The sequence below is a fragment of the Sinocyclocheilus rhinocerous genome, unplaced genomic scaffold, assembly GCF_001515625.1.
Source record: "Sinocyclocheilus rhinocerous isolate Xijiao unplaced genomic scaffold, SAMN03320098_v1.1 scaffold662, whole genome shotgun sequence".
NCBI lineage: Eukaryota > Metazoa > Chordata > Actinopteri > Cypriniformes > Cyprinidae > Sinocyclocheilus > Sinocyclocheilus rhinocerous.
The window spans coordinates 2,038,484-2,053,253 of NW_015639782.1; the positions used below are offsets into that span (position 1 = coordinate 2,038,484).

General features: G+C 36.4%; 1 protein-coding gene across 2 annotated transcripts; it reads left to right on the forward strand.

The window, feature by feature from the left end:
- The first annotated feature begins 3,132 nt into the window (after nt 1-3,132).
- LOC107751974 (four and a half LIM domains protein 1-like) lies at nt 3,133-14,225 on the forward strand. Of its 2 annotated transcripts, none has more exons than XM_016567788.1 (6): nt 3,133-3,241; nt 11,618-11,799; nt 11,874-12,051; nt 12,150-12,319; nt 13,234-13,420; nt 13,577-14,225. In XM_016567788.1, the coding sequence occupies exons 1-6, from the start codon at nt 3,148-3,150 to the stop codon at nt 13,729-13,731; spliced, it is 966 nt and encodes a 321-aa protein (XP_016423274.1). In that variant the 5' UTR covers nt 3,133-3,147; the 3' UTR covers nt 13,732-14,225. The 2 variants fall into 2 exon arrangements, with proteins under 2 accessions (XP_016423274.1, XP_016423275.1); XM_016567789.1 differs by lacking the exon at nt 3,133-3,241 and adding an exon at nt 7,620-7,753.
- The last annotated feature ends 545 nt before the right edge of the window (nt 14,226-14,770 follow it).

Genomic DNA, 14,770 nt, shown 5'->3' on the forward strand with positions numbered 1-14,770 from the left:
TCATCCGTACTGTCGTACAGTGTACTTTCCCATCATCAGTAAAGTGTACATACTTTAGTTTAAGTGTGCACTAGAAGTATGTAAATTGGGATGCAGCTAATGATTTAGTTATTCTTAATTTTAAGATGAAGTGAGATTACATGACGAGCCATGACCCAAGAAAATGAAGGAACGCTAGTAGAGGAGCAAACAGATCTTTTGTAGAATCCAGTCCATGTGTTTGTAGTTTGTCTATTGCTTTCTGTCTGGTCGTGGACTGTATAAGAACCGCTGTTGTGTGGAGGTTGTCTGGCCAGGGTGGCATCATTAACTGCGGAGCAGGAAGTGTTGATAAGACCCCGCCCTGCCAGCAAAGTCTGTGTGCTGGAAAATTGCACGCGCTGTGGAAAGAGAGGATGACGGCTGGTCATCACAGTGGCATCAGAGGCCTTCAACACAGATATGTCCTGCTGTGCAGGATGATGTGATGGGAGGCCCCAGTATTGTAATGCACAGGAACAGTGTGTGTGTGTGTGTGTTTGAATAGACATGATAAGAGTTAAGCATTATTAGCAGATTTGCACTTTCGTTTAATTTGCTTTAAAAGAGACATACCTGAGAAATACCTACTGTAATTTGTCAGAGCATCATGATGAGATGAGCAAATGAACTCCAATACAGACTGTCCTTTTTTTTTTCCCGTCCTATGATTGAGAAATTCAGACATCCTGCTAAATTCTTCTTTTGTGGAAAACAAATGATGAGAAGAGAAACAAGTATTGAGTGTCTAATACCTGTTTGCAGCAGAATTCCATAAATGTTTGCATTTGTAATACTAGAGAATGAATCTTGTTCCTTTAAGACCAGAACTTATGAGTAGTGAATCTATGAGATGGATATTGAGTGGTACAGATGAACTAGAAGTTTCTGTACGTTTTAAAGATATTGTTACAGAAAAGAATTCCATTTATTCAGGGGTGTGATGACTTTGATTAAACCTTTTTTCTTTTTAAACACTTGTATAATCTATGTTCTCCTCCAAAAATACATAAAACACGCTGAATTGAGCGCTTGAGTGTAAGACTAAAGAGACCTGCGCATCCCAGCTAGTCCAAAGTAGCAGAAGCAAGCTGAATGGACTTTAATGGTGGTATATGTGCTGTTTGTACTGGACCGTAGCTGTGTGTTAGTCACACTATGTGCAGCTCTACTCTAATGTGTTGCAGGTACTGACTGTTTACATCTGTGTAAATATTCTCATCTGTTCATGTGTGTGCAATGGTCAATAAACAGAAGCCTGTGCTTTAGATTAAATAATCTTGTATGGCTGTTTTAATCTCCTGTATTATATTCTCAAGATTATAACTGGAACACTACTGGAACTCTTTTCACAGGATTTGACATCAAGCAGCTGTTTGGAAGCTGTGTAAATGAAATATGTCTGATACAACAGGGTTAATGGCTCCTAGATAAAAGGCCCTTCTAAGTTATTTTCTTGTAACGCATTAAATAGCAACAAGCACCATGACAGTGCCTTTCTAAACACGTTTGCCCTTAAGCACTGTGAAAATATCTCGATCCATGTGATCATTGTGTACAAAAGGTTGAATCTGAGGTCATTTGATCTAACGTTTCATATATTTTTTTTAAAATGTTGCCAATTTATGTAGCTTATGAGAATCCCTGTCACGTACAAACTACAGTTCAAATGTTTGTGGTTGGTAAAATTTAAAAAAAAATAATCCTCACCAAGTCTGCATTTATTTGATCACGAATACAATTAAAAACTTTTTAAAGTTGAATTATTAATAATACTTCATATTTAATATTAATAATTAATATTTATTTCATAATTAATATTAATGATTTTCAGTTAATTTTTTTCCCCCAGGTACCACTTGGCTTCTCTAGCTGACTTTATATTCACTATAAAGATATGTTCTTAACTCAAAACATCCACATACAAAACTTTTTGTTGGATAAATATTAAATATTGATATTAAATTTTTAAATATATATTACATTTTTGATTTTGGGACTAGAAAAGTATTCCCTCGAATAGAGGCAGATACTAGGTGTCTAGATTATTTATCTATTTCTTGTCCTGAGTAGTCTTTTGTGTAATTATGTACTTGACTCTGAATGTATCTCAGTGTGGTTTTATTGTTTATTTTATAAAAAAAATTTTTTTTTTACTCAACAGCTATTATAAAACTGTACTTGTTTGGGAGATACAGTTAACAAAAAATGTATGCAACTGAACTTCTGACTCAGTCTTACTGTGGTTATAGCCTTTGTGACAACTAGCCCCTGTCTTCCTATCAACGATTACAAAACAAAATATTATTATGTGGCTGAAAGGAATTGTTTGGCTCAGTCACAGGTGCCAGGACATAAATAAGCATAGATGTGCTGCTGCTGCCAGGCACTTCATAGCTTCTGTTGTCCTTGTCATTGATGTCTTTAACCGTTTGGAGGCACTCCAGGAACTGATGACAAGCTGGAGGTTGTTTAAAGGTGATTATATTTGTGCACTCTCTAGTGCTCTATTAATTCCACAACACTGTATATATCACAAATGTCACACAGTGTTCAGTTGGGGCTTAAGGTCTTACACTGAACTATTTTTAGTCCCCCCCCCCAAAACCTTTCAGTGGTCAGTTCTTAGTGTAAAGAACATTATAAAAATCTAAAGAACCCTTTTCCTTGTTCTAGAACCTTTTGTGGAATTGAAAGTTTTCATGGATGTTAAAGATTCTTCACGGAACCATCCATGCCAATAAGGCACTTTTAGTGTACAGTAGAAAACTGGATCATCTCTGAAAGCTATGAAATCTTCTTAGTGGTCTGTGTTTTCTCTTTTCAGTAAGCATGTAGGGAATGTGTTCTACTAGACTAAAGCATCTGAAATGACGCATTAGTCGTTGTTAAAAAATCTGAGCTATATCATGTGAAAGACTATAAACATGTTCATATTTATTCTGAACGAATCGCTAAACATACCGAATGATTATTTATCACAACTCGCTTAAATATCTACTTTCTCTGTAGACTTTTATACACACTTGGTTAAGCACAAAGAGTGAATTCCAGTCTGATGTCATTGTTGCTATGAACTCAAAAGTATTTGGATGGTATCCTGATTTTTTTTTTCACTCCCCCTTGTGGATGTTTTTAAGCCCAGTGATCCAGCAGACGAAGAGGAGAACTTCTCTCATCATTGCTGCAGACAGCTGCGACTCACACTGCTCAGTGCTTACTGGTAAGTGAGATTTAGGGATTATGGAAGATGGATGCATATATCTTTTTCTGTGGAATTCTTTAATAGAAATAAATGTATTTATTAGTGATATAAGCGATCGTATGAAATGAATAAGACTACATTCCCATGTATATTCCAAAGTTTTTTTTTCTCCTGAAATATGTAACGGGTACACTTAACAAACTTTAAATTGTGGTGTTTTAATGATGTTTATGGTTTACACAAAATCTATGATTTTTATTCATTCTTTTGGTATGTAATTGAGTTTAGGGGTACAAGGGACAACTTACTTCTATCCAAACAAATGCTGAAATTAAGCATTTTCCTTAATTAATCTATGCTCTCAAATCTCTGAGGTTATTTTCCTGAGCCACACCTATAGAATTTTACTGGATTATACTGTAAAGACATTATTGAATTTGGGAAACGATGATACATTTAATGCAGTTTGTACCATGTGAAGTGTTTTGAGAGTCAGGAATGATATTGGAATTATTATTGGCATCAAATTCCCTTAGGAATTAATACAAAGTGACATAAGATCCTGCTGAATAGACCAAAAAAAAAACTGTTTACACATTTTGTTCAGAATTTCAGGTTATCCAGCAAGAGATCATTTTATCCTGAAAGGATTCTTATTTTTTTTTACAATCTCATGGGATATTTTAAGACTTGTTCTAAATTCTGATTAAAGTAACTGACTTCTAAACCAATTTAGGACTAAATAAAAAATGTGGTTATGGTTTAACCATGCTATGTTTTTAACTGTAACTGACTTCAGCATTTAATTTAAAGATTTGTTTCCCATCTGACTCGCATCCTGTGTATCTTATCCACTGCATACACATTACACCTCTGTTCATGTGGCTTTTTTTACCTGAAAGCATCAGAAGTAAAGTGCCTTTTCCGAATGTTTGTGTCAGTAGAAATCATCCTGCCATATAAGGACAACGATTTTCTGGATCCCACACACTGTATAATCAGTTAGGGAAACACTTCAGCTGAGCAGTCTCAGTCTCAACACATCTGCTGAAATCAACCAGGTGGCGTGTATATGTCTAAAACACAACATCTGCTTTGGAGGTCCTAATTAGGAAATGTGGAGCTCTGGAGACTGTGCAACCTCATTCTGTCCACTGGGGGCGCCACAGCTCTCCTGTCCTCCACAGCTCTCACTTATCTCCCGTTATGACTGCTGACAGACGTAACAAATCTGTAAACATATATTATAAAGCCTATAAAACCTACTGTATCATATTTGATACGTAAATATATACAAAGACCTCTAAATTATCAACATGATGAAAACTTTGCTGGAAAACCTGTCTACTACATGCCTTTTGTCGTCTGACTGAGAGTTTATACTTTTTTTTTTTAGCGAGTAAAAGTCATTTTAGTATAATTATAAAAATGTCCACCTCCAGGTCGTGCTTCATGTGTCGTCTTGCTGTAAAATCTTAACTGAATTTTATAAATTAAATGTTAGAATAACTTTAATATCGTTAGTGATATTTCAAGAGGAAAATTTACTGAAGCAACCTAGGTCTATCCATACGTAAATGTTTGTTTTTCTCCCACAATAAAAACTACAGAGCTTTGATTATATGTTTAAGCATTTAAATATAATCTTACTAAGATATATTATTGGGAGATATAAAATGACAACTGATATTTATACATAAATGCTTTTTATGTAGTCTTCTATAAAGATCTCAATGATTTTTACGTTACAAGCTGTTTGATATTTTGAGCCGATTTTAGGACACATTGTTTTCATTTGTCATGTGTCTCCGAGGCATATGTTTCTGCTTAATTTTGTTGTGTCTAAGCGACTTGAAAGTCTGGTAGCATGTGATTCTCAGTCGTTTAGTGTATGATGAGTTTTTTTTAACCACTTACAAAGTCATCAAATCTGTTCAGATTTTGAGTTGTGTAGTGTATTCCAGCAGTTTAGTGTATGATGAGTTTTTTAACCACTTACAAAGTCATCAAATCTGTTCAGATTTTGAGTTGTGTAGTGTATTCCAGCCTTTATTTAGATTTTAAGAAACCAGAATATTGATCCGGTTTATACATTTACATGACACTCACATAATCAGAATATGAGCAAATTCTGCTGTTAATCAGAATTTCCATATTCCATAAACATGGTCAAACGGTAAGGTGGTTACCAGCCTGAGTTTGACTGTGTTTCACCACAGAGCCATGAATGTGGAAATCTCCCTGTCTAATCTCAACATTCTCAGTAACAATCACCTGTTATGGCACTATCGCACAAGTGGATATTTTCTCCAGAACCATAGAGTGAATCATTTGTGGATGTGACCTGAAACAGGGTTTTGGCTTTGACTTGTCTGTCAGCAAAAGTAATTTGGACCCTAAATTTAAACCGGCTCAAGATTACATGTATTTACATGTAAGAAGAGGTCCTGCTAAATGTTTATTTAAAAATGTTCCAGTGATCTTTAATAAGTTCTTGGTCAATGAGATGGAAAACACTGGTATGCTGACCTTCACATCACTGACTGCACACATGTTGTCATGCTCCCTAACTGTGTGCGCTCTGGATGGTCATCAGATGAGTCACTAGACTGTGAATAGTATTGTGATAAATTATCTGGATTTATTATTGTAACTGAGAGGCTTTTAAGAAACATTCCTGGAAAATCTGAAAGCGGCGCTGCCTATTTTGGTAACTTTTAATTCCTAATGGAATAGATTTAATAAATACCTGAACCCTTACTTGGACAGTGTTACTTCACTGTTAAGATGAAAGGCACAAGATCTCTGGCGAGAAATAAACTTAAGTGTTTACATGTTTAGAAGAACTGGTCCATTCACTTTTATGAGCCAGAAGAGGCTGTTGTTTTCCAAACTGCCCCATATTTCCAATTTATTCCTTGTTACCTCACTTTCTCCAATGAATGCATCATAGTTGGTGCTTCAGTCCAGATGACCAAGAGTCTACTACAAATGTTTCCCTTTACATCAACACTGACCCATTCTTAGAACGCTTACTCTAATGTTGACTAGTATCTTCCTCATCCACTTCAGCATCCTCTTCACATGTTGGTCTTCAGCTGTCATCTGTTCTCTAGCGGGGTTTAGATAAGAGATGAGAGGGGGTTGTTTTAGTGCATGATGCCAGGTTGCTATTTCAGGCCTCCCGCGAGGCAGGACTTTAGTAGAGGACAGATGGATCTGTTTCCATTGTCCACACTGGCTCAACAACACTGACCACCGATGAGTCATTTCTTCAACATTTCATCCAGACACACAAAAACACATTTTCTCTACACCATCATACACATTCTAAAATATAAAGTGGTTCTAAAAACTATTTGAATACATATGTCACATTTAAAAATGCCTGGATGTAACAAAATATGAAACCAAGTGGCATCTACAAATGATGATAGTCACTTTTCTTAGGACTAGTGGAAGTATAAAGTCTGTTATGAGTGCAAGTGGTAAAAATACACTAATTTGGTGTGGATAATGTGTCCATGAAGTCTTGCAGTGTTGACTTTAGTTGAGATGTTTGTGGATGAGTTCAGACTGCTTCAGTCCTTTCATGGAAATCATTTGTTCCTGTAGCCTTTACTCAACTCTGCAAACTGAATTGTCTGAATTGTCATCATTACTATGTTTTTGTATAATGTCATACATATTCGTAAGTAACTACTACAGAAATCTTGGCTGGGTCCAAATGAAGCATATTTTTCTTTATACATGACAATCTGCAATCTGAAAACTGAAATGAGTTGAGAAATGAGAACAGAGCTCAGTTTTATTACAAACGTGGTCAGATATGAGTATCAAAGGCATCCGAGGTCAGTTACACTTGTGTGTGTGTGAGATAGAGTCCTCTTAAAACCCTTGAGACGCAGCATTTGAGAAGCAATGAATCTTTTAATGTCCACTTTTCCCTGAATCCCTATTCAACTGTTGTTTAAACAGACACAAGCCAAACGCAATACAAAGTTTATTTCACAATATAAGCACTGATAAACAAAGTAGTTCTGGGTGAACTCATAAAGTCTGAGTAGCGCAATGGCCCTTTACTAATCCATTTCAGAACAAGCACAAAGCCTCAGGCCTCTCTGATCCACCAGATCCAATGAAAGGCTGTGAAAACCCCTTTATTCTGCTCTCTGATGTCATAAGCAAGGAATTCAGATGAATTCAGTTCCCTTTCTCTGACTCCCTCCCCTTCACTTATCTTTTGAAGCATAGCCTAAAATGGAGAGGACAGCTGATGCTTTGGTTGGGATTGCTGGGTTTAGGTTTGGGAGGCCAGGCCATGGGTGTGGTGGGCGACTGGGGGCAGGGTGTAGATTTTAAGGGGCAGCTGGGGTCGTATATATGACACATAACTCAAAGAGAAGAGTGGAGTTCCCCTGTAACTCTTTGTCTGTTTGGTTCTCTCCATCCATCCTTGCATCTCTTTCATTTCCTCAAGGATATCCTGTGTTTCCCCGAAAGCAGATATGAGTTTCTACAGGCACTCAGGTAAAGATGCAGTGGGATGTACAGTCATGAAAAACTTTTGGTGGATCGGCCCATGGATTCTCCTCATGTGCATCCATCGGCACTTCTTTTGCTGGATATGGTTATAGCTGAACTTACACTACTATTTAAAAGTTTGGGTTCAGTTTTTTTTCAGCATTGATAAGAAATGTTTCTTGAGCAGTGAAAGTGTGATTTTTTTAAAGGATCATGTGACACTGAAGAATGAGGATGAAAATTCAGCTTTGCCATCACAGGAATAAATAACATTTTAGAATATATTAAAATAGAAAACAATTATAAATTGTAGTTTTATTTCACAGTATTACTGTTTTTATTGTATTTTGATAAAATAAATGCAGATTTGGGGAGTATAAGATACTTTCAAAAACATTTAAAATGCTTCCAAACTTTTGAATGGTAGTGTATATGTTGTCTTGTGATTTGTCTATGACAATGGTGGCATTGGTTTAGCATTTTTGGAAGGGATTCCAGTAAAGTTTGTTTTATATGTCCAGTATAGATCAATATTAATCTTATTTGAAGGCCTGTGCAATATCAGTACCAGATAATACTAGCCTGGTATAACCCAATATATCACAGACAGGCCAATATTTCTTTATTGGTGTAATTGTATTGGTGAGCTCAGGAAGCAGCTGCGTACTTCTGTGTAACTGAATGTGGTCTTAATCTAGACCACTTTAGTCTAAGTCAAGATAGCGCTCAAGCTAATTCACAGATTCTCCACAATCAGAGTCTTTTCTTATGATTTATTTGGACTACATTTGTTAGTGTTCATATATGGGTGCATCAGTCAGTGTTTGCTTTAATGTGGACATGCTCTCTTTGGTTACTGTTCATCTCCCGATGACCTTTCGAGCAGCATTTGCTCTTTGCTTTGGGACAAAGTGGTCCATTTGAAAACACTCTGACAAAGCTAGCTAAAAATGAACAGCTGATGGACGGCATCCCAAAAGGCTTAAGGACTGAGCATACTGCTCAGGTCACAAAGATATTTCAGTTCACAGAAGGCACAACACTAATACTTGTATAGCCTACATCTAAAGTCAGAGGAGAGAATTCAGGAAATGGACATTACTAAACAGACTTACTGAGTCTAGACATTTTTTCCACAAATCCAGTTGTGTTGGAAGTTTCACTCCGATTATCTTCTCTCTGACAATGTTTTGTTCTATATTAGGATATATTATAAAGTTTTAGTTTAGTGGAATCTCTAATATAAGTCATCATTTTTTAGCAATGTTGGATTAAAATGTTAGAAATACAAACAGGCCTTTCTCTTGATGCTGTAATGAATTTGTTTTCAGAAACACCTCTTATGGCCTAATGTTGTTTTGAATAATACTAAATAATGGATCCTAATGTAGAAAGAGCACTGACTATGGTGCCCATCCATGTCTATCAGATAAATACGGTCAACTCAGTGGGGAAAATTTGACGTTTAGTCGTCTTTCCAAATTGTGGTTCTGACCCATTTCAAGAATCATGTTGTCGTTTTGATTAAATAAGTAGAATTTAATGAATGTAACCATGACAACGGCTATATTTACTCAAGGGCTAACAATAGGATGTTGACAGAGACAAACCCCACTGGGAAGAATGAGCGTGTTCTCTAAAAATACAGCTCCACTTATCCATGGCCAGAAAATGCAGCTCTGGCACTATCAGAGATGAAGTGTTAGTGGCCACATCTGTGGGGTGATTTGGCCTCTGTCTTTTCAAGCAGACTTTTCCAAGTTGTTTGGCATGCGGTTGCTAGGCTGTTTGCAACAGATGAAGAGGTGCAAACAAAACATTTATCATCTCAACAATATCTTGCAACCCACGGGACACTGGTTTAAGCAAATATCAATGCAAGTCAGAACGTACTTACGTGCTGATCTATACTAAGTGCAACACTTTTTATGATCTATATAAAAGAGCAGCTGTCCATGTGGACTCTTCATTATTTTAAGAGTATTTAGAAAACATCATAATCTGTAATCGAAACAGGAAATTCCCGAGGTTCATTTAAAAGCCTTTAAGAGTCCCTCCCAGACAAATCAGTCCCTTTAGCCGACGCGGATTCTTGTTATTGCCTTATACTGGCCCCTTGTGGTGATTTGATGTATTATAATAATCGATTACTCACAAAAGCATTATACGCACTGAATAGAGAGAGACTCGTGCAGTCTCTACTTGATCCTTACTGTAGAACAAAATGATGAATGTTAAAGTGCTCCAATATTCGATATTTAGTACAGGTCAGTTAACAGGTTTGATAATCTGAATAAAGTAGGTGTGGAATGGAGTGGGAGAGAAATCAGGGTATCTTCCGTCCATTCCAAATCCGTTTTCAATTAAAAGACCACACATTTAATCTAGTCAGTTTTATGTCACATAAAAGGAGTTATTATCGGCTCGCACAGTTGCATAGCATCGTCCACATTTGTAAGTCACTTTGGATAAAAGCCTCTGCTAAATGTAAATGTAAATAAAGTATAAAATCTCACAACTGCATAATATCTCACAATTGCATATTATACGTAAGCTCACAATACATGTATACAAGCACATAATTTATATCTAGTTTAATGCACAAATAAATACCTAGCGTTAGCATTTGTACTTCACCGGATCCCCTTCAGGTTCCGTAGTGCTGCAAATCACATACACACAAGGAAAACTTACGGTAGCCGAGAAGTGCAAAGCAAATCACAATTCTGAAAACAAACTCGCACCGACACAACAGTATCCAATTATTATTATTTTATTTTTTTTGGAATTCCTCGCAAGATTAACACATTGAATCAACAGGTTTTCTTTTATTATTTTCTTTTTTTCAGTTTCCAAATAAAAAAGTAGTGATATGCACAAAAAAATATATTTTTTTTTAAAGTGTTCATGTTAAAATCCTGGCAATATTTTACATTGCACCTTCAGAAAATAAACGTTCTTAAAGCACACTTCTCACACTCAGCAGTTTAATTTATCTAGTAACAATGTCCAACACTATACATCACAAAATACACATCTGAATATAATTATATGAAATATATGCAGGTCATAATAGCAATAGACTGAATTAGACCCATACAGCATTTTTTTTTCTGGCCAAAATATATATTTAAATATTTGCTAAATATATGTGATAAAACAGTGAGGCATATATTTCTCAAATTGAAAATATATTTAGTTTCATCCTTAATACAGCAAAGTATATTTCAAAATGTATTTCAGGGGCAAGAACATACATTTCCAATCTTACAGTAGCCTACATTTAGGCTAAATACAAATGTGGATGAAATAGCGTACTTAGGATCAAAACTGGATTTATAATGATTTAAAAATGTTAAATTTTTTTTTTGTTAAAACTTTTAAATGTTACGTTTTTTTTTACATTGTAAATTATGTTCCTTATTTTTTATTCAAATATGTTATGTTCACACCCATTGTAGAAAAAAAAACTGATGTATGTGAATGTATTTTCTTGGATAAGTATATGGAGGGCAAAATAAATATATGATTTTGCTTCATAAATCATCCCCTCCATATATTAAAAATCGGCCAATAATATATTTGTACAAAAGCATATTATGTAAATATAATTGAACACATATTTTAGCAAATATATATTTTTTTGTGAATTTTATTTTTTGCTGAGTGGGAATTAATGATTATTTAACCTCCATATTGTTCAAAATATCTTACCTCTTATCCTTCGGTTTTGTTTGTAGAACCATTGATACTATTGTCTTAATTTGACAATTGTAATCTGTTTTAATTGTTTAAAAATCCATGTTACATGTTATAGACTAATGGTTTGGCAAGTCAGTTTTATACTTTGCCCTTGTTTTGTCCTTGCAGGCCCCCGCAGCTATCTGAGCTCCACCATGACCGAGCGTTTCGACTGCTTCTACTGCAGAGACAACCTGCAGGGCAAGAAGTACGCCAAGAAAGATGACAAGCCTGTGTGCGTGCGCTGCTTCGACAAGCTCTGCGCCAACACTTGCGCTGAGTGTCGCAAGCCTATAGGTGCTGATGCAAAGGTGGGCGTTGACTGAAATAAGTCCTTTTAAAGAGTATTTTATATTGTGCAGCGCTCACAGTGCTCTTTATCCAGGAGCTGACCCATAAGAACCGCCACTGGCACGAGGGCTGCTTCCGCTGTGCCAAGTGCTACAAGCCGCTGGCCAATGAGTCTTTCGCTGCCAAGGATGACGGCAAGATCATGTGTGGGAAGTGTGGAGACCGTGACGGATCGTCTCGCTGCCAGGGCTGCTACAAAGTGATTACGCCAGGTGTGTGTACAGGTGTCACAGCACAAACACCTTTTTTCGACACAAAATATCTCATGCTGTGTTGTAATTGACAGCAAAGTTTTTGTGTTTCTCTGTAGGATCTAAGAATGTGGAGTACAAGCATAAAGTCTGGCATGAAGAGTGTTTCATCTGCTTTGAGTGCAAGCAGCCAATCCGCAGCCAGAGCTTCCTGACCAAGGGTGACGATATGTACTGCACTGCCTGCCATGAGAAGAAGTTTGCCAAGCACTGTGCCCGCTGCAAAGAGGTCAGTTAACAGTATACCGAAGGACTGTATTGACGAAAGACTTCATATAGATGGAACAGAAACGCAACCTGAACTCGATGTTTGCAGTTATTAAAGTGCAGTATAAAGGTCAGGCATAATGTACAGTCAGATTAATTTTGAAGCACTATTATACGGGTATTTAGCAAACAAATGACTTCGAATTTTGGCGTCGGTAAGATTTGAATGTTTTTGAAATGTCTCATGCTCATCAAGGCTGCATTTATTTGATCAAAAATACAGGAAAAAATATTGTTAAATGTTTTTTAAGCTGAATGCTTTTCATCATAATTACTCCAGTCTTCAGTGTCACATGATCCTTCAGAAATCATTCTAATATGCTGATTTGCTAAAAAGAAACATTTCATGAAACAATGTTGAAAACTTCATATTTTTATGGAAACCTTGATTTTTTTTCTCTTCAGGATTCCTTGATGAATAGACAGTTCAAAAGAACATTTCTTTAAAATCTTTTGTAAAATTAAAAAATCTTTTGATCAGTGTAATGCATAAAAAACATCGGACCACAAACTTTTGAAAAGTAGTGTGCACTGAAAAATTTGTGTAGGATTTAATTTGAAACAATTTTCACTCCGATATTAGTAGTAAATTTCACAAATGTTTACAAAGAAACAGCAAGCAACATATTAAATTAAAGTAGTCTTGTAAAATATACTTATTAACTTTTCATTTACAACTTTGAAAAATATTTTTTAGTGTACATGGAACTCTATGTTGCTTTGTGGTGACTGAAGTCATTGCAGAGTTAACTGTTGCTCATCTTGTGTCGGTTGAATGAACGACTCTTGAAACAAATTAGAAGACCAGAACTATCTCTTCCTATCAGGCATGTTTTGAAGCCTCTGTACTTTTGTCTAATCTGTCCTAATAATCAGGCCATTAGCAGTGGTGGAATCACCTATCAGGACCAGCCCTGGCACTCCGAGTGCTTTGTGTGTAACACATGCAAGAAACCTCTGGCTGGAGCTCGTTTCACGGCCCATGAAGATCAGTTCTACTGTGTGAACTGCTATAAGGCTGATGTGGCCAAGAAGTGCTCTGGATGTCAAAATCCCATTACAGGTATAATCTGTGCCAGTATTAAATGATCATTCTTTTTTCCTACAATTACAGAACACTTCTAACTACACACCTTTAAAGGAATAAAAAGCATAGCAAATAATTGCATTTATAATAATAAAAAACATCCATATTTAACCGTTATCTTCTGTGTCCCAGGCTTTGGCAGAGGGACCAACGTGGTGAACTACGAGGACAAAACCTGGCATGAATACTGCTTTAATTGCAAAAAATGCTCCCTCTCCATGGCCCACAAGCGCTTTGTCATCAACGGAAATGACATCTACTGCTCTGACTGTGCCAAAAAGCTGTGAGGGCCTGATACGGCTGATTAATGAGCAATTAACATAGAAATGATGAAATAGTTAGCGAAGCTTTGAGTGCTCAAGTAAAGAGAAACCAGTGAGGGAGTTTGCATTGATAAATCATTGGAAGATTTGAGTTCTTGGAACAGATGAGTGCTATATGAAGGGCTTTTCTTATGCAAAACATGTTACTGCAATCATAAATGCAATCGCTGGATTTACAAACCTAACCATGCATTTTAAGCTTCAGCTGTTGCAAAGCTATGGTGAAACTGTGTGATGTTACAATAGGAATACAACATGCATTGCAAAATGCATTATTTCAGTAAACTCATTTTGCTTCATGAAAACAAAAATGGCTTGTTTGATTAGTTTCTAGATAATTCCTTTAAAATGTTGCAATTATGCATGTCGTTGTGTTAAAAAAGACAAAAAGCCCCCCAAAAAATTAATAAACGGATTCAAACCATTGTGCATGAAACAATAAATGACTCCAAACATTTCTTTTATCTTTCAAAACTTTATTTTAACAATTTATATTTTCCCAGTACACTTTAGATATATTTACAAATATAGATTGTGGTCAGGGCTATTTCTGCTCTAACAAAAGCAGATCCTATTCATGACCCTGGTCGAGTAGAGTGATTGTCATGGCCGAGGTAAGCTCACGTGACACGTTAAGGTATTAATATATGAAAATAAAACCCATTCTGCATCTAAGGCACCATTCTATTCTACCCCTGTATCGAGTACTTGACATTAAAGAAGAGTTTTAGTTCTGATGTATGAAGCGCAAAGGGCTATAAAGGTCCTGTTAGTGGAAACAACATCTGCACTGGACTAAACTCATCTGAAAGTGGCTGTGCTAGTGTATTACGAAAGCAAACGCAACTAACACATACAAACCTCAGTGATTGGGTCTGCATCAGCTACACCAGTGGTTCCCAACCCTGGTCCTGGAGGCACCCCCAACACTGCACATTTTGCATGTCTCCTTTCTCTGACACACCAGTTTCAGGGCTTGGAAGTCTCTACTAATGAGCTGATG